The sequence below is a fragment of the Pteronotus mesoamericanus genome, unplaced genomic scaffold, assembly GCF_021234165.1.
Source record: "Pteronotus mesoamericanus isolate MK-2021 breed Mesoamerican mustached bat unplaced genomic scaffold, CSHL_Meso_final contig_78, whole genome shotgun sequence".
Classification (NCBI taxonomy): Eukaryota; Metazoa; Chordata; class Mammalia; order Chiroptera; family Mormoopidae; genus Pteronotus; species Pteronotus mesoamericanus.
Genome location: NW_026555258.1, coordinates 272,124 through 295,853, shown reverse-complemented (window position 1 = coordinate 295,853; position 23,730 = coordinate 272,124). Strand labels below are relative to the sequence as shown.

General features: G+C 60.7%; 1 protein-coding gene across 3 annotated transcripts in view; it reads left to right on the top strand.

The window, feature by feature from the left end:
• The first annotated feature begins 414 nt into the window (after window positions 1–414).
• Window positions 415–23,730, top strand: part of EHMT1 (euchromatic histone lysine methyltransferase 1) — a 96,561-nt gene continuing 73,245 nt past the window's right edge. For 2 of the 3 annotated variants that reach the window (XM_054584101.1, XM_054584099.1), the window contains exon 1: window positions 418–472. In XM_054584101.1, coding sequence (XP_054440076.1) covers window positions 452–472 — 21 coding nt within the window. In that variant the 5' untranslated portion in view covers window positions 418–451. Of the gene's footprint in view, window positions 473–23,730 lie in introns of all 3 variants that reach the window. The other variant, XM_054584100.1, reaches the window with a different exon arrangement.

The window sequence follows — 23,730 nt, the reverse complement described above, 5'->3', positions numbered from 1 at the left end:
GCACATCCCCTAACGCGACCCTCTCCCAGCTGGGCGCACCCCCAACCGGGGCACCGCCCTAGGACGCAGGGCAGCGCCCGCCCTCTGTGAAGGCCGACGGAGCGACGTGTCCGGGGTTAGAGGTCAGGGGTCCTTCTCCGCCCCCGGCCCGTCCGCCAGAATGCCTAACTAGAACGAGAGGATATTTGTGAAGACGTGAGGACGACGTCCCCCGCCGCGGCGCCTCCCGGAAGGCCGCTCCACCCGTCCCTCGTCCCCGCCCGGCCGGCGAGCCCTGGTTCCGGCCGGCGCAGGCCCGTGCCGCGGACGCCGCTGCCTAGGCCGCGGCGCGCAGGCGCGGGCGCGGGCGCAGGCGCAGACGCGCTCCGCCAGCCCGCCCCGCCCTGGGCCGCGAGGCGCGGGCGGGGCGATGGCGCGCGGGAGGGGCGGGGCCACGCTGCGGGCCCGGGCCATGGCCGCCGCCGATGCCGAGGTGAGGAGCGGAGCCGGCGGGCCGGCGGCGGGTGCGGGCGGGCGGCGCGGGGCTGGCGGGGGGGTCGGGGCGCGGGAGGGGGCTCCGCGCGGGCGGGTGGGGGCGCAGCGCCGGAGGGTGGGCCCGCGCCTCGCCGCCGCCGCCGCCGCGCCTCAGGCCGAGGCCGGGCCGGGCCGAGGCCCGGGGCGTGCGGGCCGCGCGGCGCCGGGCGCGCTTTGTGCGGGCGCGGGCGGGGGCGGGGCGGCGGGGCGGGCGCGGGCGGAGGAGGCGGAGGGGGCCCGGCCGAGCCCGCGGGCCGCGAGGACAAAAAGGAAAGTGGGGCGCGCCGGCCAACTTCGCGGCGCGGCCGGGCGAGGCTGTGCGCTCCCGGCGCCGCCGCGGCGCCGCTGACCTTCCACTTTGTTCCGAATAGGACGGCCGCGCCTTGAAGGAAAAGTTGGCGGTCCGCGCGCGTCCCCCGGACAATGCCGCCCGGCCCTGGCGGCTGTCAGCCCCGGAGTGCGCGACTTGGGCGGATTTCTGAGCAGACCGCCCAGCCGGCTCTGCGCGGAGAAAGTTCCCCTTCTTTTGTTAGCAGTCCTGGCCTTCCCCTCGGCTCGGGCTCGGGGCAGCTGCCCAGGAACCAGAACTCCGGGGGAACCCCGGCTTCCCGCTGAAGGGAAAGGCGAGGCGCGGCGGCTGCCCGCGGAACTGCGGGGAGTGCGGTGTCGGGGCTCCGGAGGGGCCGGTGTGGGAAAGCGGTGCCCGAGCAGGTTGCCCCGCAGCCCCTCCGGGGGTCATAACGGCGGGGACTTCGCGAGATCGGACGGCCGCGACCTGGTGCGCAGGCCCGACGGTCTGTGCTGCTCCAGGTAGTGGACCCCGTTTGTTTATTAATTTTTTCCTTGCATCGTTGGGAAGTGTCGATGTTAGGAAGCAGAACGTGCAGGGCAGTCGTTCAACTCAGTGCGAGGAGCATGTGTTGAGCCGGCAACGCTGAAGGGACGCAAAGGTACATGGACACGGAGCTCGCGTCCGGGCTTGTAGAGAGCAGCTCTGTAATTAGTGCTTAAAGACAGCGTTCGCGGGGCGCCCGCTGCGTGCCGGGCGCTGTGCAAGCCTCCAGGTGAGTCCTGTCGCGGAGGCCGAGGCTGAGCCCCTGGCAGGACTAGCGCTTGTGCAGTGCTTGGCGCACAGGCTTTTAGTAAGTGCTGGATGAGCACACGGCCCGCAAGTCTCTGATTCCACAGGCTTCCTCGGACGAGGACCTGGCTGAGCGGATGGCAGTGGCAGACCGTGCTCTCTAAGCCCTGCCTGTGGCCCCCGCTGCCGGAGTTCGCTCATGAAAGCTGGCCGTGTTCTTAGGAGGGGGCGCTCCGGCGTCCCCGTTGGCACACGTGGACACGGGCCCAGTGGGGCCCGGGGTTCCAGAGCCTGTGGCAGAGGCGGCGGATGTGGGTGGCTTGGCGCCGCAGCCCCTGCTCGCCAGACACGCAGGGACCTGCCGTCTGCGGCGGCTGTTTTAGGGTCGTCACCGCTCAGGTTAGGCGTTGAGCGCCGGTGCGGGAACTCCGGGGTAGCCGGTGGGTGCCCAGAGTTGTTGCTGCGAAGTCTGAGACGTGGTGGCCGGGCCAGGGCTCGCGAGTTGCAGAGCGATTACACCAGCAACGTGGGCCCTTGGAGCCTCTCTAACTGCTCGTTCACTCCTCCGTTTCGCTTGCCGCAGAACAAGAGTCACTGCCTCTCGACAGGAGAAAAGACTCCCGAGTCAGTGGACTGCGCTCTGCGCCTCCACGCTGCGCAGTAGGAAGTGGGGCTCCTGGGCTGCGCTGTGCTCGGGGCCACCCGGCACCAGCGCGGGGTGCGGCCCTGCCGGCCGGTCCTGCGCTTCTCTAGCCTGGTGGCCTGTACGTGTGGGTCTTGGATTTTGCTTTTTGTTTCCTAACCTGATATGTGCACGTGTGTGTAGGTTAAAAGTCAGACAGTGCCAGGAGATAGTTTTAAAAAGCTGCTCTCCTGTCCTGCCTTGGGGACAGGCAGCAGCCGTGTGCGCTGCATGTGCGCTGTGTTGTTGTGTCTGTCGTCAGCTGTTTCAGGGGTCTCTTTTGGCCTTCTCGTGTGGGGGAGGAGGGTTTCAATTCTCCCATGCGCTCTTGCCTAGGTAACTCAATTAAAAAAATTTTATTTACTTATATTTAGAAAGGGGGGAAGGGAGAGAGAAAGAGCGGTAGAGAAACATCCCTGTGCAAGAGAAACGTGCCCCCCACCCGGGCTCGCAACTGTGCGGGCTGACGCCCCGCCCACCGAGCTGCGCCTGCCAGGGGCCCCTCCGGAACCTTCGTCAGTCTGTTCAGGTCGTTATTGGGCCATCTGAGCTGTATGGCGAACTGCAGTGACTCTTTTCTGTACAGACTTTTTTCCTTCCTTAGAGTAAATAATTGCTTTATTTTGGCTTGTTCAGTTTCCTTCAAACCTCAGCATTGCGCCCTCACACCTTTCACTCTGGAGAACCTCTCTCGTTTTAGGCCCTGGCTGGGCAGCTCAGTTGGTGGGAGCATCGACCCAGCACCCCAGGGTCGTGGGTTTGATCGCCGGTCCGGACACATGTAGGAATCAACCATTGATGCATCGATAAGTGGAACAAGTCGATGTTTCTATCTTTCTCCCTTCCTCTCTGTCTCTGAAAACCAATAAATTTAAAAAAAAAAGTTTCTCGTTTGGCGTTTTCTCCGCTCAGCCCTGGTAGCTCACCAGCCATCCTGCCTGGCGAGGGCGTTTGTGCCCCGGCCCGGAGCGGCCCTCCTGCCCGGAGAGACAGCCTCCCGCCGCCCCCCGACCCCCACCCCCCGGAGCTGGAGCACGGGCCCCAGAGCCTTGGCTGCGGTTTGTTGGGGCCTCCGGGTCTGACCATGCGCTCAGAGAGCCAGTGGGGGGCGCTCCGCATGCCAGGCGGGGAAGTATTTTGACTTTGAAGGGACTGTCCCGGTACCTTGTAGTTTCCATGGTTGCTGTCGAGAAGCAAGTTTGCTTCTTAACCCTTGGCCGCGGGATTCCCCCTTCTCCCTTGGCCTCCGGGACCCTCGCACCCTTGCCTTTCGCGTTCTTGTCACTGGCCTCCGTGGTGGCGCTTTCTCATTTCCTACGTGGTGGGTGAAGGGGCCTGGACACTGCGGGTGATGCCTTTCCGCCTCTAGGACGTTTCTGGACAGAACCTGGAGACAGTTCACGCTCTCGCGTCTTGTCAGGGCGCTTGTTCTTTCACGGCTTTACTGAGTGTTTGACTCCGGCTCTCGAATTCTTAAAGTGTTTTCCTGTTGTCACGTATTGATCTTTTTGTTCTACTTTTTGGGAGCATTTTTTGACTACTTTCCACTTCTTTCACTGAGTATATATTTACTAAAGGTTTTATTTACTTTAGAGAGGGGGGAAGGGAGGGAGAACGACAGAGAAACATCCGTGTGTGAGCAGTTCGGTTGCCTCCCACGCGCCCCCACCTGGGGACCCGGACCGCACCCCAGGCCTGTGCCCTGACTGGGAATCGAACTGGCGACCTCTTGGTTCGCAGGCCGGCGCTCCGTCTGCTGAGCCAAACCAGCCAGGCTGCCCTTTTTCTAATACCTCCTGTTCTTATTTTGTGTGTACAGTATCTTTGCTTACCTCATTTCTGTTAAACTTTTAAAATTACAATTAAAAAATTTAGTTAAAATGTTTGTTTTCCCTGCATGATCTTTGACGTTGTGTGTTCTGGTCTCCTCCTTTCGTGCTGGAGACCGGCCGTGTGCAGTGACTCCCTTGGCGGCTGCTTCACCGTGAAGAGCACAGTGGCAGAACCGCAGCGCTGTGCGGGGCCCCGCTCGCTCGCTGCAGGGCGGCGAGCCGCGCTCTTCTTGGGCGTCCTCCACGCGTGCTGTCTGCTCGGTGGTTTCCTTGGAGAAGGGTCCTTCAGCGTCTGGCCTTCTTGGTATAAGTGGACCTTCCAGAAGGTTAAAGGACCGGGGGAGGCGGCTGCCCGTGGCTCAGCGGGGTCGCCTTTACCACGTGTCCCTGCTCTCGGTGGGGACCTTACTCCGGTTGTCCTTGTGCCCAGTGTCCCCCTGTGTGGCCCGTTTCCGGCGGCGGTTTGCAGAGCCGGCCCTGCTCCCCCAGGGCTGCGGAAGAGGGCTGCCTGCCTGCGTGTGCAGAGGGGCCTGCGGACACGGGACGGGCCAGCCTTCCAGACGGGGTTCTTCCCTCCACGCCCCATTTTCACTGCAGGCGTCACCCCACCTCTGAGCCCCTCCATGCTTCTGTGGGGTCAGTCGCCCTGCCTCTCAGCAGGGACCCCGTCTCGCATCTTCCTGTTCACGTTTGTGTGGTGTTTTTCATCTCTCCCAGGCGGAGTTTGTCTCTTTCTGCCTCTCTCTGCGGTTGATTTCTGATAAGAGAAGGGGTGGAATGTCCATTCCGCCCTCCAGAAGTCGGGGGCATTTACTGCACGTCGCGAGAAGCGCCTTTGCAGCAACGCGCAAAGCGCAGCGTCCTGGGGAGGGCCGCCTGTCTCCGTCCTGCTGTGCGGGCTGGGCTCTGGGCTCGCGGGCCAGCCAGGGCAGCGCGGGCCCCTCGGCCCCTGGCCGTCGGCAGGGGCGTCTGGGGCAGCCCGGTTGTTGGAGAGCTCACCTGTGGTCAGTGCCGCGCGGGGCCTGGAGCCCTGGTTTCCTGCCTCTGCTTCCTGTCGTGTCACAAAACAGTTTTATACATTTGACCACATTTTGTTGAGTTTGTCTTTGAAAGTAATTTATAGCATAAGAAGCATATTTTGGGCTTCTTCCTTTAGGAACTTGATGTCTTTGTCATTTGTCATTTTACACTTGTATGTCAGCTTGGGCTTGCAGGGTTTGGTGGATGCCTTTATCTTGGTGAGAGGGCCACACACACGTCGCTGGGGAGTAGTTCCTGGAGCCCCGTGACCTTGGCAGGTGGGATGCAAAACCATCAGTTACAGAGTTGAGAAATCCTCCCTTTAACTGCTCCATTTTTGCTTAGCCTCTGGTGTTCTCATGTGTTAAACAAAACCTCTTGGAGAATTTTGGAGTTTGAAAAAGAAAAATTGGAGTAGTTCTTGTGACCCGTGGAATGTGGCGTTTCCTTTGAGATAGAGCCTTCCTGGGTTAGAGGTCAGCTTCCCAGTAACGTCGCCGTCGGTCGGTGTTTTATTTTGGAAAAGGCTTTGGGCTGCTTTCGGCATCCACTCTTACCAGGTCTGCGAGTTCCGATCAGAGCCTGTTTGAAATGCTCTTCCCAAGGGGCCTGGAAGTGCTTACTGAGCACCTTCTGTTTGTGAAGGGCTCGCGGAGGTATGGGCAAGAGCGTGTGGGAGGTTTTGAGATGGGTCCCTGATTTACAGAGCTTAAGCGTGTGACAGAGCAAAGGTGACCCAGCAGGAAATGAGGTGGCGTTGAAGAGTAAACAAGGGAAGGCCAAGCGTGCCCTGAGGCTGCAGCCGGACTCTGGAGGACGCCTGGAGGACTTGTGAGTCCGGGTCTTGGAGGGAGGAGGCAGGAACTGGAGAGGCAGGTACCCAATGTGCATTTCAAAGAAAAGATTAAGGATTTTAGCAGATACAGAAAGTTGAAACCTAGGAACCCAAGAATGCCAACTATGTCATGTTTTTCCGGATCCTTAGGAATGTGTGTGTTCACACTTAATCAGTGAGAGTGTGTTTGCACTCTCCTCACACGCATCCGCGTCTTTGACACCTAAAGTCATCCTGTGGTGTTTGTTGCGTAGGCCCCTGCTTTCCTCGGCTTTGGTCTGGGTGAGCCGGTGTCCTGGGTGCGGGGCCGGATCGCAGGGCCTGAAGGGGCGAGTGGCCCGGGGTGATGCCGCAGAGGCAAGGACGGGTCATATGGGGCCATGTCGCCGTGGTAACAAGTCAGTAGCGTCACTGAAGAATGTCAGGCCTGGAGGGCACCCTGGCGGCTGTGTGGAGAGCCGCCTGGAGGAAGGGCAGCTGGGCCAGGCGCCCCGACAGGCTCGGCCCGAGGCCGTGGTGCGATGCAGAGGCCCCCGCGGAAGGAGTCAAGGGGTGTGTGTGTGTTTAAATTTAATTTTTTGAGTAGATAAGACAGCTACATGATTAGAAATCAAAAAGTATGAAGGAGTGTCAAGTGGACCATCTCCCTCCTTTGTCCCCTAGCCACTCCGTTCTCCTCCTGGCAGGCCGCCCGAGTCGCCGTCACGGGGCACCCGCCAGCCGGCGCGCTGGTGGGTGTTGTAGCCCCGCGCCGACCTGTTCGGAAGCAGATGTGGCGAGGCCGAGGCCTGGGTGCCCGTCCCCCGCGTCAGCAGTCCCTGCCCGTGGCCGGGACCCCGCCTTTCCTCGGTCCTTTGAAGCAGTTCTCAGACACACTTCATCTGTGGCTGCTTCAGTTAATATTCACGTTCCAGTTAACAAAAATATACAGCGTAGGTTTCTTACTTGTTTTCAGATTAGGAGCAACGTTTGGCCTATTCATCGCCCTGGACAGAGATCTCTTAAATCTCGGTGTATTGATTTCCATGTCTTTATTTTCCTTTTGCGACTTGATTTTGAAGGTGATGGGTTCATTTGTCCCAGGGTTTCCCGTACCCGTAATCTTGCTGATTGGACTCTCACGGGGAGTGTGCCGTGCCCCCCGCTAGCGCCCCATCACGGCGGCCGGCTGCTGCGGTCGCTGTGGGCGGAGAAGCGTCGGGGCGGGCTCACGCAGGCTTCGGAAGGCTCGGTGTGAAAAGGGGAGGAGGGTGTCACGTTAATCCTTAAAGGGCTGATTGCGTGTAGAAACACAACATTTTGGACATAATGGGTTAAATAAAATATTAAAAGTAATTTGTGTTTCTAAATCTTTTTTTAAAATGTGGTTACTGGGAGATCTAAAATTACATGCGGGGCTCAGCTTGTTGCTCAAGGTACGTTTTGGTTGGACAGCCCCGGGCTAGAGACTCCATCAGACATAGGTAGGGTTGTCCTCAAAAAAGTTCTTGAACAAGAATGCATAGTAAGTGGTACTGAGTTTTTAAGTCAGGGGTAAGAAGTTTGTTCAACTTGCTTTGTGGTGGGCACAGCCCCCAATGGTCATCGCTCGGAGCCATTGAAGTCACCGGGGCTGCGGGACGGTGGCCCCTGCGCTGGCCAGCTGGAGCTCTCCCGCGGGGAAGACCTGCCCGGCGCCGTGGCAGACGTGGCGCCGCGGGGGCGGGCGGGCGCGGTTCCGGCCGCCACAGAGAAGCAGCCCCCTGACACCCGTGGCCCCTGGTGGGTGCTGCCTGGCTGTGCCCTGCCTGGGCGCGTCGTTGGCGAAGCCGGCTGTGGCGACGATTGCAGCCCCGGCGTCCGGATCCGAGGCCAGCGTTCAGGCCGGCGCGGGGCTGCCTGATTCCTCGGCCTCGCTGTCGGCCTGCGCCCTGACCCCCGGGACGCGGGGTGAGACAGGCGCCAGGCGTTGTGTGGGCCAGCGCACCCCACCCCGGTCAGTCTGCCCTTCTGTTCTCATAGAGAAGGGGGCTGCCGGAACCTGCCACGGTCCTGTAGCGGCTGTCACTGTCCTTTAACGAGATCCAGTAACAGCAGGACATTGAACCAAAGGATGAAGATGGTATTTTGGGGGGAAGTTTTTTACTGCTTGACACAGATACAGGGCAGGGCAAAAAGCAGGTTTGCAGTTGTTTGTATGGAAAAGAATACAATTAATACATAATGATACAAGAACAAACTCTCTCACATACAACTGTGATCCTACTTTTGACCCACCTTGTGTAGAAAAACACACGTTCTGTGTGTATTTCATACGTGCCTCCAGTACCTCGATCAGCCGGCAGGCATGTTACCAGGGCCGCAGGCGCCCGCGCCGCGCCCTTGGGCACCGCCGCTGAAGCCTTTGTGAGTGAGGAACCCTGTTCCTCTACATTGTTGCCAACACTTGTTATTAACTGTCTTTCCCGTTGGAGGTGCTGAGGGCGGGAGGTAGCAGCTCTGCAGTTCTGATTGGCAGATCGCGCCAGGCTGCTGCCGTGGAGCCTCCGTACTGGCCCCGTGGCCTGTTGTGTACCTTCTTCACAGGGATGCCTTCGGAAACCCTTTGTCTATTTCGATGCCCTCTGTGCTGTTGAGTTTTAAAAGTTTTCTACCCATTTTGAAGATTGTAGATACCAGTTCCCTACAGATACATGATTGGCACCTATTTCCTCCCATCCTGTAGGTCGTCTCCTTGTTGACGGTGGCGCAGATGTTTTCAGTGCTGACGAAACCAGTTTATCTGTGTTTTGCTTTTTGTGATTTTCGTGTCGCAGCTGAGTCCACTGTCTCTCAATGTCAGGAAGCAAATCTCACGTCCTGAGGCTGTGTTTTCGTCTGAGTTTTGTAGTTTTAGTCTCGTGTTCTGGTCTGGGACCCGTTCTGACATAGTTCTTGGAGGAGGCGTGAGGTAGGTCCAGTTGTCCCAGCTCCGCTGGTTGAAGAGAGAACGGTCTTGACACCGTGGTTGTAGATCCGTCGACGGAAGCGCGAGGACTCACGGGGGCTCATCTCTGGACTCTGAGCGCCAGGGCGTTGACTGGGGGGGTGTCTGTGCCTGCGCCGGGGCCGCACCGTCGGGGCCGCTGTCCTGGCTCCGTGGGGAGTGTTGAAGCTGGGAGGTGTCAGTCCACCACTTTGTCTTGCTCCTCTGGGTCCCTTGCCAACCCAGAGGAATTTCAGGGTTAGGTTGCCCACAGCTGCAGAAGAGGAGCTGTCTAGGATTTTGCCAGGAATTGCGTTGAATTTGTAGATCACTTCGGGAAGTTTCATGATCTCACTGATACTAAGTCTTCCAGTCCATGAACACGGGCGTCGTTTCCTGTACTTAGGTCCTCTTTAATTTCTTACAATGCTTTCTTTTCTTGGTCACTTTAGCTCAAGTGTTGTCAGTTGTATTGTCTTTTCAAAGAGTCAACTTTTGGTTTTGTTGGTATTCTCTGTTTCATTCGTTTCCATTGTAAACCGTGCTATTTCTCACAGTGGCTTCGGGTTGGGTCTGCGCTTCCTGGAGTCCGTTTTTGTGTGTGGTGTGCGGCGTCGCGATCAGCCTCCGTCGTCTTCTGTGCAGACGGGCACGGCGTCCCTCACCTGAACGGCGCCGCGGTGCTCTCGCCGTGGATGGGACGGCCAGGGTGCGGCTCGCGGGGCCCAGCGGGCGCTTTGTGGCGCCTCTCCTGCCGTCGGCATCGGCGAACTGCTCGCGGGCCCCTCCGCAGGCCGTGGGTGCGGTGAGGCCGCCGCCTGCACAGGCCCCGCTCCCCGCGTGACCGGTGATGGGGTGGGAAGGGGAAGGCGGGCGGCGGGCCTGGCAGCCTGTGCCTCGGTGACGCGGCTGCTTCCGTGGCAGAGCCGGACGGCGCCGGGAGGCCGGGGGCTGTCTGCCCGCAGCCTCAGCGCTGACTGTGGGTGGCCACGCAGTTTCCCGTGGCCTCTTCCCTCCTCGCAGGCCGTGGTGGCCACACACATGGGCGCCTGGCTCAGGCCGGCGCTCAGATGGCCGTGTCCCCCTCCTCGGGCCTCCCCCTCCACCGCTGTCTGCTGTGCGTGGCGTCGTGTGCGGGCCGGGGAGGAGCATGCTGGCGGGGGGCGGGCTGAGGCTGTGGGAGACACGCGTGGGATCGGCCTGGGTGCCCGTGGGAGAGGCTCGGCAGGAGGGGCTCGGCGGGGCAGGCTGTCGGCACACGGGGCGGGGGCGGCCGTGCACAGAGCTGAGTGTGTGGTGCTTCCAGCCGCCTTGTAGTGGGACATTTAGAAGGCGGGGTGGTGGCGCCAGCTCGCTGTCTCCCCAGAGCACGCCCGTGCCTTTCCTCCCTCTTTCGTCTTCCAAGGGACCTCTCCCTGTCTCTCCTGAGCACCCGAGGCCCTTGTTTTGCCGCTGTAACGCGTTTCCTGAGCCCATTTCTTCTACGGCTCACTTCTCCCACCTCTGCGACTTTCCTACATGATCTTTCTCTTAGAGTTTCAGTCTTGGCTCTGAGTGCTCTCTTAGCCAGAACGCAGGCCCTGCGGCTGCTGAACCAGGTCTGCCTCCGGTGCCGCTCGGCTGCCAACATGGTGCCGCGACGTGGCTCATCCCCCCTCCCTGTGCTCAGGAAGTCGCCCTCTGACGCAGGCCTGCGCTTCCCGTCTCCAGGCTGCGTCCTCCCGCTTCTTCCTTTCTGCGAAGGGTCCCCATGAGACGCGCAGCCGGGGCGCGGTGGCTGCGGCCCTGCGCCTGGGCTGTGCCCCCGGCGCCCCCTCTGCTCTGCTGCGTCCTGCGTCCAGGCCGCACAGCGTGGCTCCCTCCCGCCGCCCCCTGCGCTCAGTCTGCTGCCTCGGGACCTGCCGCCACGGGACGTGACTGTCGTCAGCTTCGGGGTGGCCTCCTGAGTGTCCGGACAAAAGCGTGTCCCGCGCAGGTGAGGGCGCAGCTCGCTCAGCTTGGAAGAGGAGGGGCACTTCCCCGCTCCCGGTGGAATTTCGGCCGTTCCCGGGCGACCTCTGTTCCTCTGTGGAGGTGCCAGCAGGCACGAGCGCCCTGGGCGACACCGGCTCAGCGGCGCGCAGTCCCCGCGCCGTGCGGGGCCCGGTGCTCCGAGTCGTCTCGGCTGCCGCATGCTGCCCGGGGGAGGCACCCAGACCCGTGGGAGGGGCGAGCTGACTCAGGAGGTGACGGCCCCCTGGGGCTCACCCCGCGAGCAGCCGCCTTCACCCCGCTGCACGGGAGCCCGAGAAGTGTGTTCGGGCTCCGCGGACCCCACCCTGAGACTGACGTCAGCACGGGAGAGTTTGCCTCCGAGGTCGAAAACCCGAGCTGACTCCCCGACCTGGTCCCCTCTCCCTGGTTCTTTGCTGCCCACCCCAGACGAGCGAGCTCCTGGCCGGGCATGCACGCTCGCTCCTCCCTCTTGGCGCCCCTCCAGGCCCCCCCCCCCCCCCGCCCGGCACCGAGCTCCAGGCGCCTCCTCCCTGCCTTCTCCGTCGCAGGGGTCCTGCTCTGCCTGCCTCGCCTCTTCGCACCACCGGCCCCTCGCGGCGTCGCCCGAGGTCCCCGCCGTCCACCACGCGACCTCCCGAGGCCGGCTTCGGCTGGCGGCCTGCGGGGCGGCCCCGGCCCCAGCAGCGGCGCTGCCTAGGCCGTCCTGCACGCGCCTCGCGACCTTCAGGAGACCGTCTCTCGCTGGCTGCCGGGCGGCTTCCCTCGCCTCTTCCGGGGTCTCCGTGGGTCCCGCGACAGCGGCCCGGTTCCCTTTTTCAGCTGTTCCCCACTCGGGCATAAGGGTGAATGCTCCCCGCGACCCCACGCCCTCACGTGCCTGGCGGCCTCTGGCAGTATGACCGTTCAGAGAAGCCTGACAGCGTCTGTCTCCTGCGCTCGGGGAGCTGTCTCTGCCAGCCTGGCCGAGACAGGAAGGTCCCGGGGGGTCTTCTCTGATCCCTTCCAGGTCTCCTGTCTTTTTTAATCCTCACCTGAGGATTTGTTCTTGCAGATTTTAGAGAGAGGAGGAGACAGAGACAGACAGAAACGTCGATGTGAGAGGGAGACATCGATGGGTTGCCTCCCGTGTGTGCCCCGACCGGGGATTGGACCTCCGCTCTTCGGTGTGCGGGACGAGGCTCCGGCCAGCTGAGTCCTCCGGCCTGGGCAGGTCCCCCAAGGCCCCTGAAGCTGGGGAAGGGGCTACCCTCGATTCCTCCCGCTCTCCGCTGACCGCCTTTTCCGTGTTTCTAACTGTCCTGGGGACTTGGGCGGCTCAGTATGGACATTCCGTTCCCGGCAGGGGAGGCTGCGCTCTTCCTGCTGGGCCTCTTAACGGACGAGGGTGGCCTGGTCCCAGAATTGATTGGGGGACCGAGAGGTCAGTGGCACCATGAACGTAAACGCTCTTTCGCTCCTCCCGAGGGGCACGGGTGGAGGCTGCGTGAGGGAAGCCTCCATGGCTCCCGGGGCCAGCGCTGAGCTAGGCGCCCGCTGGAGACAGACCCCCGGCCGTGCCCTGCTGCGCCCCAGCCCCTGCCTCCCCACCTCCCCCAAGGCAGTTCCTCCCCTCCCCCTCGGCGCCCCCCGGCCAGGCGCCGGCCCCCTCTCCCTGTGTGCGAGGCCTCTCCACCCTACTTTCTGCCAGCCCTTTGCGGGAAGCAGCGGGACCGATTGGAACCCCTGTGAGCATACGTGCCCCTTCGTCTGTGAGGGTTCACACCACCTCACAGGTGCTACAGGACTTGGGAGAGCTCCCAGAAGCCCAGACCGTCACCCAGAAAAGTCTCGGGTTAACCCGAAGCTCTGGCCTGGCCGGCAGGGCCGTCACTGCCACCCTTCCTCAGTCCCTGCGCAGGGAGCGCCCGGGTCGCGGGGGCCGCCTTCGGGTTCGGGGCGGCGCGCCCGGGACGACCCCCGCGCCCTGAGGAGCGACTCTCCGTCAGACCCAATCCTGTGGGACTGACGCGTTTCACTGTGTGTGACGTGCTCCTTTGTGGAAGGTGCACCCGCGTTTTTGGCCCAAAATTTCAGGAAAGAAAAACTTATTTTTTAATTCAATTTTTAATTTGTATATAAAACCAGTTATCGTATTCCAGGGTATTATTTTGCATATGGATGTTACTGTTTTTTAGAGTTTCACTTTTAACGCATAAGCCTAAATAAAAGAATTAAAAACATTTACATAGACATGGAATTGGCGCTACCCATACATAATGCGCACCCTTATTTTTCCCTCAAAAAATTGGGCAGGGAAGTGCACATTATACTTGGGAGAGGAGGGCGCCCCGCCAGCTCCGGAGCCCAGGGCCAGCGCTGGTTCCGAGTGCGCCCTCTGGAGGGGTGAGCAGGGCCGGTTGGTCACACCAAGGCGGCCGTGGCAGCCCGGACCCGCAGCGGGGGGCGGAGGGGGGGCGGAGGTCAGTTAGGCTGACCCGGATCCCCGCTCTTCGGAGACCGATCTCTGATCCCGACCGCCCTCGATGCTCAGAGAGCCTCGGAAGCTCTCTTCAGGGCCTCCTTCCCCTACCTTGAAAAAAATACAAAGGAAAAAAGGAAAAACGACGAGTAAAAACGGGGGCGGGGTGCTGGAGCGTCGGCAGCGGGTTGGTGCAGGCGGCACTCCCTGCGCCCGTGCCGTCGGGGGGCCGCACGCCGCTCTTTTCCGGACACGGGCTGCGGGACCCCCGTGTTCGCGCGGCTGGGACCGGGGGCGTGGCAGTCGTGGGGCCGTCTGCGCCTGTCCCCAGGGAGCAGCAGGGTTGAGTCCCCTGCCGAGCGACTGTCTGGGGCTTTCCCCCGGCCCTGCCCCTGTCCGGTCTCCTTCCGCAGAAGACGGGTTGGCGAGGTGCCTGGCTGGTGTTTGCAGCCGGGCGTTCGGGGGTTTGGACTGCAGCGCAGCCAACGGGAAAGACCTGCTGAGAGGGCAGGGGAGCCGCTAGACTCCAAGCTTCCTACCTGGCCCCCTGCCCCGTCTCGGCTGCAAACCAGGGGCGCCAGCCCACGGCTCTGGGGTGGACACCCCGTCCCCCGCCCGAGTCTGCTGGCTTCCTGCTCGGTTCACCGGGGAGCACGGAATCCCTGCTGCCGATTTCTGTCCTATCTCTGTCTCCGCTTTCTGCTGTGACCTGCGCGGCAGGGCCCTGTATGGTGGTGAGACAGCGCCGGACCTGGGCGGACCTGTCCTGCAGCCGTTGTGTGCCCAGGCCTGTTTCGGTCACTCCGTGTTGCGTCAGAGAAGCGGGTAGGCCAGTGTGATCCTCCCTCGCTCTGCCGTGCGCCCGAGGTGCAGGAAGACGCCTGGGCCTCGCTCCCGAGGAGCCCCGTCCAGCGGGGCCACTCCCGTGTGCTTGGCGTGTTGTCCATGTGGCAGGGAGTGGGGACAGCAGTGACCAGGGACACGGGTCAGAAACCCTCTTTGAGGGGACGCCCGCGCCGCGTGTGCTGCTCTGTGCGCGACCTCTTCTCCGCACGCGCCGCCCGCCCTCGGGCTCGTCGGCGTCAGTAAGAGCTGAGTGGGGTTTGGGGCGGACTCCCCTTCCCAGTTTCACTGCCTGGGGCTGAGGGGTGTGGGTCTGTGGGGCACCCTTGTCTGTCCTGGCACCTCAGGGCGCATGGAGCGGGGCGGCGGGCGTTCCAGAAGGAGCAGGGGCAGGGGTCGTGCACATCGCCACGCCGTCGGGAGGTGCCGGGCGCCGGGTGAGGCTCGGCCGAGCGCGGGCCTTGCGGAGGGGCTGCTTTGGAGGACCTGAGCGAACAGTACGCTTGCCAGGCAGAGACCTAGCGTTCTTGAGATCCTCGGGGTTCAGGTCGAGGCTGCCTTGGGGGGAGGCCCTGGGGTCGTCGGGCCAGAGGCCTGGCAGGGAGGGAGGCGCCCAGGGGAGGCAGGGCCTTGTGCCATCGCTGGAGCTCTGCGGGCTGCTCCGCTGGAAGGGACAGGCACTGGCTGGCACCGTCGGCCAAGTCCGCCTGCCCAGCCCCGTTCTGCGGGGCGAGGGGCGTGACAGCAGGGTGCCGGCCGTCGGGCGCTGCAGAGCCGCAGGCCGTGAGCCGCAGGCCTTCCCCGCCTCGTTCGCCTCCGGGAGAGTTGCCTGGCCCTGGCGAGTTTTTGTTCTCGGGCGGCCTGTCCGCGGGGTGGCCCCTTGCACAGCAGGGCCGAAGGGCCCCCTGGTGGCGGGGGTTTCAGATCAAGGTCAGAACTTCCAGACCCTGCGTCCGGGACGGGGGGGCGGGGGGGGTGAGCCGGGGGTGGTTGCGTGTGTTCTTTCCCAGAATATCGCTTTTGTGTTTGCTCTGCGTGTCCGGGATCATGAACACGTTGCGGGAAACTCTGCTGCTGTTAGTTCAGAAGATGCGAGTGGGTGGCTTGGCCCTGCGATGAGGGGCCCTTCCCGAGTCGCTCGCGGGAAGTTTCCTTTCGGGGGGAGGTGTGCTCTGCGCGCTGTACCGGTCATTTGTGTGCTGGTCCAGAACTATCAGCCCAGCTTGCAGGCAGACCAAGGCCAGAGAGGTGGCTGCTTGCACTGTCACCGGTTGGGTGGAGGGGGCGGGCACCCGGGCGGGCACCCGGGCACAGGGAGGTGTGGGGGACACAGCGGTGGGGCGGGGAGCACAGGCCAGGTACCGTCTTGCACTTTTTTTTTCCCTTCAAAAATTTATATTTAGAGAGGGAGGGCGGGAGGGAGGGAGGCAGGGAGGGAGGGAGCCACTGATCCGTTGTCTCCTGTATGCGTCCTACCGGGGACTGAGCCCGCAGCCCCGCAGGCCTGTGCCCTGCCTGGGAACTGAACCAGCGACCTTTCCCTTTGCGGACGATGCCCACCCCGCGGAGCCACACGGGTCAGGGCAAGGCCTTGTACTTTGAGGGGATGAGCAGCTCCCGCAGGGGTTTGGGCAGGAGGGTGCGGTGCCCTGGCTGCCGTGCGGCACAGGGTGGGCGCTGGAGGCCATCGGGGCGGGGGGGGGGGTCCTGGGGTGGCTTGGCGCCCGGACACTGAGAACAGGCCCGACACCGGGCGCGCGGCTGCGGGATGCGCAGGGATGGAAGGAACAAGCTTGTGCCTGGAGGAGGCGGCCGTTGCTTCTGGAGATAGGCCTGGAGGTGCCTGCTGGACGCAGGGGAGGCCTGTGGGCCCGGACCCCCGGAGGCTGCGCCGTGGGGCCGGGGACGCCCGCCGAGGTGCGGAGGTGGCAGGAGCGCCTGGGGGAGGCCTGGGGGAGGGCGGAGCCGAGGAGCCACCTTGCAGAAAACGAGGTCCAACTCAGGTTTAACCGCGGGGAGCTTCGGGGGACCCGAAAGCGCTGCTGCCGTCTTGTCTGATTTAAGGTTCACGTTGCCGGCTCCTGGTGGGTGTCCCTGTGCCCTTGAGGCGTTTGGTGATGACCTCACTTGGCTGGTAAACGTTAGAGTCAGTTCTGGGAGGACGCAGTGGGAAGGTGCTGTGGCGGGCCATTCCGAGGTCAAGAGGAGGTCGCAGGGGCACCGCCGCGGTGGGCGGGAGCGTCCAGCCTCCCCTAGTGCTGCTGGCACGTGCAGAGAAGGGGGCCTCCGAGGCCACCGCACGGAGTGTGGGCGTGGGGCGGGGGAGGCCCCACGGGGCCAGGCCCATCCTGACGTCCGGACAGGGTTCGCTTGCCCTGGTCTGCGGTCATGCCTCAGGCCAGACAGTGTGTGGGCGTAAACTTCATGGATGTGGGCAGTTGAAAGCTCAGTTTTGGTATTTTGAGACCACTCGTTTAAGTATTTTGGGGGTGTGTCCTTTGTCATCGTCCCGGGGTGTCCTGTGGCAGGGAGCTGGCTGAGGTGGTCCAGGCGAGGCCCTGCGGCCCAGGGTGCCTGTCCACGGCCGGAGGGCAGGGGAGGCTCTAGGAGAGCATGCCGGGATCCGACTGCGGGTTAGATGGCCCTCTGGCTGCTGTGTGGGCGTCCTGCAGGAAGTGGGCCAGGCCCTGTGGCGGACCCCTGGGTGCGGCGGTCGGGGGAGGGGAGGCGGCCTTGCCCGGTGCCCCAGCTGTGGGCCCGATGCCGCAGCAGAGGCGGCGGCAGTGCCGGTCGCGGGACGGCCAGGCGCACGCAGACCGGCTCCGGGATGGTGTGCCCGAGTGCCCCCCTTCTTGCGAAGGCTGTGCAGGAGGTATCATAGGGTTTGTGCACCAAAGAAAAAAACTCAAGGATTGTTCCACAATTTTTTATTGACCAAAGTAAAAGTACTAGGACTGATTGCTTTTTCCCCTGGTGATACAGATCGACTCATCGCAAGAGTGGGCCTTGGCCAGGTCTCTTGGTGGTTGTAGCATCGTCCCGAGGCAGCAAGGTTGTCGGTTCGGTCCCCGGTCAGGGCACGTAAAGAATCAACCAGTGAATGTGTAAATATGTGGAACAGCAAAAGAGCTGTCTCTCTCTCTCCCCCTTCTGCGCTCTAAGTTTAAAAGGAGAGAGAGAGAGATTGGAGTTTCTGGAGGGGGTGCCTTTGGCCTCGTCAGGGTTGGTGTGTCCTGTTCGGAGAGTCACGGGCAGAGAGTGTCTCTCTGCCGGGGCCAGTCTCCGCTGCCGCTCTGTGCGCCCTCTCCACAGACACTGTCGCCGGCGGGGGCTGCCAGGGCCCCCCCACAGCAGCCCAGCAGCATGTGTGTTTTTTTTGAAACGTGGTCACATACCGTGAGATCCATGTTTTCAAGTGTCCCGCGGTGTGTTTTTTCCAGTAGCCACAGAGTTGTGCAGCTGTCACCACCATCGACTTCCAGGACATTCCCATCACCCCAGAGGGAGGTCCCCCTCGTTAGCAGTCGCCTCCTCTTCCTCCTCTGCCAGCCCCGCAGTCCCTGGTCTGCTCCGCGCTCTGCATTTGCCTCTTCTGGGCGTGTCCTGGTGAGAGGCCATCACATTGCAAGCGGCCTTTCTGACAGCCTCCTCCCATCTACCTAGCACAGCGTCTCCTCGGAGCGCACGTGTGGCAGCGCGTGCCGGCCGTCACCCTTCGTACGGTCACGGGCCGCGTCGTCGTGCGGGCACCGCAGGGCCCGTGCGCCCGTTCGCCAGCCGATGGACGCCTGGGTTGGTTGCGCTGGTGGTCCCCCGCGCACAGCCTGCTGCGGGGGTCTGAGCCCGGGCCCGCGTGGGGAGCCCCGCCGAGCGCCGGAAGGGCTGGGTCGCGATGGCGCCGCGTGTGGTGGTGCCCCTCGCGGCCGCACGAGCTGACGCGCCCGGCAGTGCAGTGTGTGAGCCCCACGCTCGCTGCTCCCCGCTCTCTGCGGTATGGGCTCCTCTTGCAGCCGTGCCGGTGCGCGCGGGGGGGCTCCTGGTCATGTCGCCATCGTTTCGGTGCTCAGTGAAGTTGAGCATCTTTTTTTTTTTTAAAAAAAGATTTTATTTCTATTTATTTTTAGAGAGAGGGGAAGGGAAGGACGTAAGACAGGGAGAGAAACAGCGACGTGAGAGAGAAACAGCCTACCTGTTGCCTCTGAGATGCGCCCTGACCGGGGACCGGGCCCACGACCCAGCTCTGCCCTGACTGGGAATTGCACCAGCGACCTTTGCTCTGTGGTACAAAGCCGACTAATTGCGCCACAGCGGCTGGGGCAAGTCGAGCATCTTCTTACAAGCTTACTAGCTATTCAGATATCTTCTTTGTAAGAGTTTGAAGAGTGTGCCCATTTTCTTTTTCTTCTTAATTTTTATTTATTGATTTCAGAGAGAGGAAGGGAGCGAGAGGAATACCAGTTGTTCCCCTCACTCGTGCATGCGTTGGTTGCTTGTTGTGTGTGCCCTGACCAGGGACTGAACCTGCAGTTTGGGCGCATCGGGACGCCGCGCCGAGCAGCTGGGCAAGGGCCCTGTGCCCGTTTTCAGTCTGATTGTCCTTTTGTGCTGATTGTAGGAGATGCTTATAGGCAGGGGCGTTGTTTCACTCTGCTTTGCTTTTTAGGGTGCTCCACGGGTGCTGCTTTTTTTTCTTTTTTCTTTTTAACTGAATGCAAGACTCTCCGTCAGCAAAAAGATCTTGCCTCGCTGTGTTGCGGCGCTCGCTTTATTGTGCTGGTCCGGCCAAACTCACAGTGTCTCTGAGGTTTGCCTGTGTTGCACACTCAAGCCTCTCACCGGGTTTACAGTTTGCAAATATTTTCCTGTTGTGTGAGTTGTTCTTTCACTTTCTAGCTTTTTTGTGGTGATGTCCTTTGAAATACAAAAGTTTTGATAAAGTCCAGTTTTTCTGTTTTTTCTCCTTTGGTTGCGTATGCTTTTGATGTTATGTTAGATCAGGTGTAGTATCTGTTCTTATCAGTTTAATTACCTAATCGAAGTTACAAAACCTGTTTTCGTCTAAGGATTTTATAACATTTAGGTCTTTATTCTGAGTCAGTTTTCACATGTAACATGGGGTTGGGAGTTCACTCCGATTCTTTTGTGTGTGGGTGTCTCGTACGCCCCAACTCCAGATCCATTGCAAGTGCTGGCCTTTCCCTGTCGGAGGCTCTTGGCAGCCACGGTGGGAATTCGTCGACCATAAACGTACGTGTTTATTGCTGGGTTTTCACGTCTCCTGCCTTGATTTGCCTGTGTCTCCCATGCCGGTACCACTTCTTCTTGAGTGTTGTAGCCATGTAATAAGTAAAAACATAAAATTGGGGAGGTGTGAGTTCTTTTTCAGGATTTTTAAAGCTCATTTGGATTCCTTGTGTTTTCTAGGCATTGTGGGGTCGGGTGGTTAGGGTCTGCGGAAAGCCTGCTGCGGTTGTGGCACGGGCGGTTGTGAATGTGTAGGTCCGTTTGGGGTGTTGCCGTCTCAGTGCAAAGTCTTCAACCCATGAACACAGGAGGAGCTCCTTCGTTTAAGTCTGTAGTTTCTTCTACTCATATTTCCATGTACTGCTGAGCTTGCATTTCTTTTGTAAAAAAAAATCTCTCCAGTTATTCTTTGGGATGCTTTTGTAACGGAATTGCTTTCTTAATTTCATTTTTAGCTTGTTCATTGGTAGCATATAGAAATACCGTCAAGCCCTGCCTGGTGCTGCTCAGTGGACTGAGCGCCGGCCTGCGAACCAGAGGGTCGCTGATTCAATTCCCAGTCAGCGCGCAGGCCTGGGTTGCAGGCCAGGTCCCCAGTGGGGGGCATACGGAGAACAACCACACATGGATGTGTTCCCCCCACACAAAAAATAAATGAACGAACGAAATCTTTGAAAGCAGCAGCGCCACCGACCTCTGCGCACCGCGTCGCGCGGAGGAGCGGACGTGCCGAGGCCACGAGCCCGGGGTCTCTGCGAGGGCCCAGGGTGCCCATGGCACAGCCTCCTTCCCCTGCCCGGACGCCGCCCCTTGCTCCCCTGACCGACGCCCCGACGGCCCCTCCAGGGACAGGTGGACCAGCCGTGGCGGGAGAGGCCTCGCGCCCCGCCCGCGCTTCCAGGGGAGCCTTCAGCCCTCGCTGCCGCTGTGGTGGGGTTAGGCACGCCCTGTATCAGCTGAGGGAGTGCCCTTCGTTGCTACTTGGCTGAATGTTTTTATCAGAAAACGGTACTGGATTTTGTGAAATGCTACTTTATTTTTTTTTTTTTTTTGGCGTTGTTGACATGATCGTGTGGTTCTGTGGTTTTGTCCTGCATTAACGTGGTGCATTATATTGGTCTTCACATCCTGAATCACCTCTTTTTGCAGGAAGTCCCTGTTGTCAGATGTCTGATCCTGCTGACGTCTGGCTACATTTGGTTTGCTGTTTCGTTGAGGGTTCCTGTGTCTGCATCCGTAAGGGGTATTAGTCTCGTTTTCTGTTTTTTGTGGGTTTTTTTTGGTGACGTCCTTGTGCAGTCAGTGTCTGGGTGAACCAGCTCCTGGGGATGAGTTGGGAAGGTCTTTGCCTCTTCTTGGATAGAGAGCCTTGTTCGCGGAGGACGTGTGTGTGTTCTGTAAACATTCGGTAGGAGGGAGAAAGAGAGGGAGAGAAACATCCATGTGCGGTTGTCTCTCTCACACCCTGCACTGGGGACCTGGTCTGCAACCCAGGCCTGTGCCCTGACGGGGAATCGAACCAGGGACCCTCTGGTTCGCAGGTCAGTGCTCGGTCCACTGAGCCACCCCAGCCAGGGCTTACTTCAAACTATTTCTATTTTCCCTTGTGATTTCTTTGACCCCTGGGTTGTTTAGCATGTGTTGTTTAATTTCTAAATATTTTGGTATTTCCTAGATGTCCCTGTTGTGTTGATGTGTTTGTGGGATTCCATTATGGTCATCGGTCATGCTTTGTTGCATGTCCTTTTGCTTAAATTTGTTAAGTTTTAATGGCTTAGCGCGCAACCTGTCCTGGGGGGCTGCTGGTGTGAGCCCGGCAGGGGGAGCTGGGTGGCCTGGGGGCGGCCGGTGTCGGGGGCCCCGGGGCGGGCGGGGGTGGGGGGGTCCGCTCCCGCCCGCGGCCAGCTGTGCGGCGCCGTCCTGGCCCTTCCTTAGCTGCTGCTGCTTAGCGACTCTGTCAGTTCCGGAGAGGAGGGTTTTGGGATCTCCAGCTCTTTGTGGTTAATTTTCTTTTCCTTTCAGTTTTGTTAGTTTTTGCTGCATGCATTTGAGGCTCTGTTGTTAGTTTTGTCTGTATTTACAGTTCTTATATCTGCTTCCTGTTTTGATGCTTTTATTATGAAATGTCCCTGTTTTTCTTTATCAGTATTTATTTGTTTTTCCTTTTTATTGACTTTATCGGGGTGACACCGGTTCACAAAACCACGCCGGACTCAGGTGCACGGTCTCACAGCCCATGGACGGGCGCCGCACCGTGTGCCCCCGCCCCGGGCCGAGTCCCCTGCGCCCCCCCGCCCCTGCCGGGTGTCTTCTCTCCAGGCCGTTTTGTCCTCTGGCAGCCTAGCCCGCCCGTCCCCTCCTGTTTCCCTCTGCGTTGCGTAGCTTTTCCCAGCCTGTTACGCTGTTACGCTCATTCTCTTTGTGTCTTTGAATCTGAAGTGTGTCTCTGGTAGACCTACATATGTGGACCATATTTTGTCATCCATTCAGTTTTGGCTTTTTAGTTGGAATATTTAACCCGTTTATATTTAATGTAATTACTAGAAAGGTAGGGTTTGCATCGCTCGTTTGGTGTTTGTCTTCTGTCCGTCTTGTGCCTCTTTGTTCCTCTGCTTCTCCATTGCTTTCTTCTTTTGAGTCAAATGGGTGTTTCCTGGTGTAGCATTTCAATACCCTTGCTGTTTGACTGTATTTTTTTATTTCTTTCTCTGGGGATTACTGTTTAATGTTTTAATGGATGACAGTCTAGTTTGGGTTAATACCAGCTCTGTTAAACCAGGTCCCAGGACATTTGCTCCTGTTCAGCTCTTGGCTGCCTCCGGCTCTCCCTTCCACACAAAGTGCGTCTCTCACGTTGTCCGCCCCTGCCCACAGGCCCACCGTCGCTGCTTGTGGCGGCGTCTTTTGAACCGCACACCGAAAACAGGAGCGGCCGCGAGAAGCACATCCCTGCCGCCTTCTGCCCCGTGCGCGGGCCTGGGCCTGGGCCGCGGCTGCCGCGGCGGGAGCTCCTGCTCAGAGCCCCGCCCTGGGGCTTCTCGTGGGGCAGGCCTGTCAGCAGCAGAGGGTCTCTCTGTTTATCTGGGAAGCCTTGGCGCCGCCTCCCCTTGCGAGGAGGCTCGGTGTGCGCAGAGTTCACGGTTGACAGCCTTCGCCTTCAGCACTGAGTCTGCCGTCCTGCTTCCCCGGGCCCTGAGCTTCCTGACGAGACTCGGCCACCGGTCTCGCCGGGGATCTTTGGGCAGGAGTTGCTTCTCTCGCTGCATTCAAGACTCTCTGTCTTTGGCCTCGTTTTTGTTTTTGTTTTTTAAGATTCTATTTATTTTTGGAGAAGGGAGGGGACATCCATGTGGTTGCCTCTCGTGCGCCCCCTGCTGGGGGATCGAACTGGGACCTTTTGGTTCGCAGGCTGGTGCTCAGTCCCCTGAGCCGCACCAGCTGGGGCTCTTTGGCTTTTAGCAGTTGGATGATGATGCGTGTAGGTCAGGGTGTCTTTGAGTTTATCTTACTTGGAGTTTGTTGAGCCTCTCGGGAGTGTCTGGCTCTCCTGGCTGTGGCTTCGCTGGGAGCCGAGAGGTCTGTGGTGGGCACTGCGACGGTGACCTGTCCTGTCTCCCCCTCGGCTAACGCGTCTTCTCTGGCAAACAGCGCTTTACCGGCTGAGTCGGTGGGGACAGTCTGTGGGTTGGAAGCATGGCCTTGGGCGTTCAGACTGCACTGTCCCCTTCTTGTTTGGACGTGAAGCTGTGCACCGGCGACAGCTGCAGAAAGGCTAGCTGCCTTGTGCGGACGAGGCCCGCCCGGGTTGCCGCGCGGCGTCGCAGCGCCAGCGCCGGCCGCAGACCCCATGGGTGCGGGGGCCAGGCCCTGTGTGCCGCGCGTGGTGCGCTGGGATTTGCATTTCTGGTGATTCTTACGTGTATTTAAAAACGCAGAGCGACCCTCGGTTCCCGGCTGCACAGGAGCGGGGGGTGGGGCTGTGGTCGGCTGGCCTCTCCCAGGGAGGCGCTCGCTCCCCGTGCTCCCACGCGGCACAGACCCGCCGGGCCTGGCAGGGACGGGCCGCACAGCAGGAGGCGAGAGGCAGCGGGCGGGCACAGCTGCTCTGTGTTTCTGGCCACTGCCCATCGCCTGCACCGTTGCCTGAGCCCCGCCGCCTGCGAGGTCAGCGGCATCGGAGTCTCGCCGGCGCAGAGCCTGCTGTGAGCTGCGTGCGTGAGGGACCTCGGCCGGGTGCTCCTCAGGGAGATCTGCTGTCTGCGGGTCCGGCGGGGCTGAGGCTG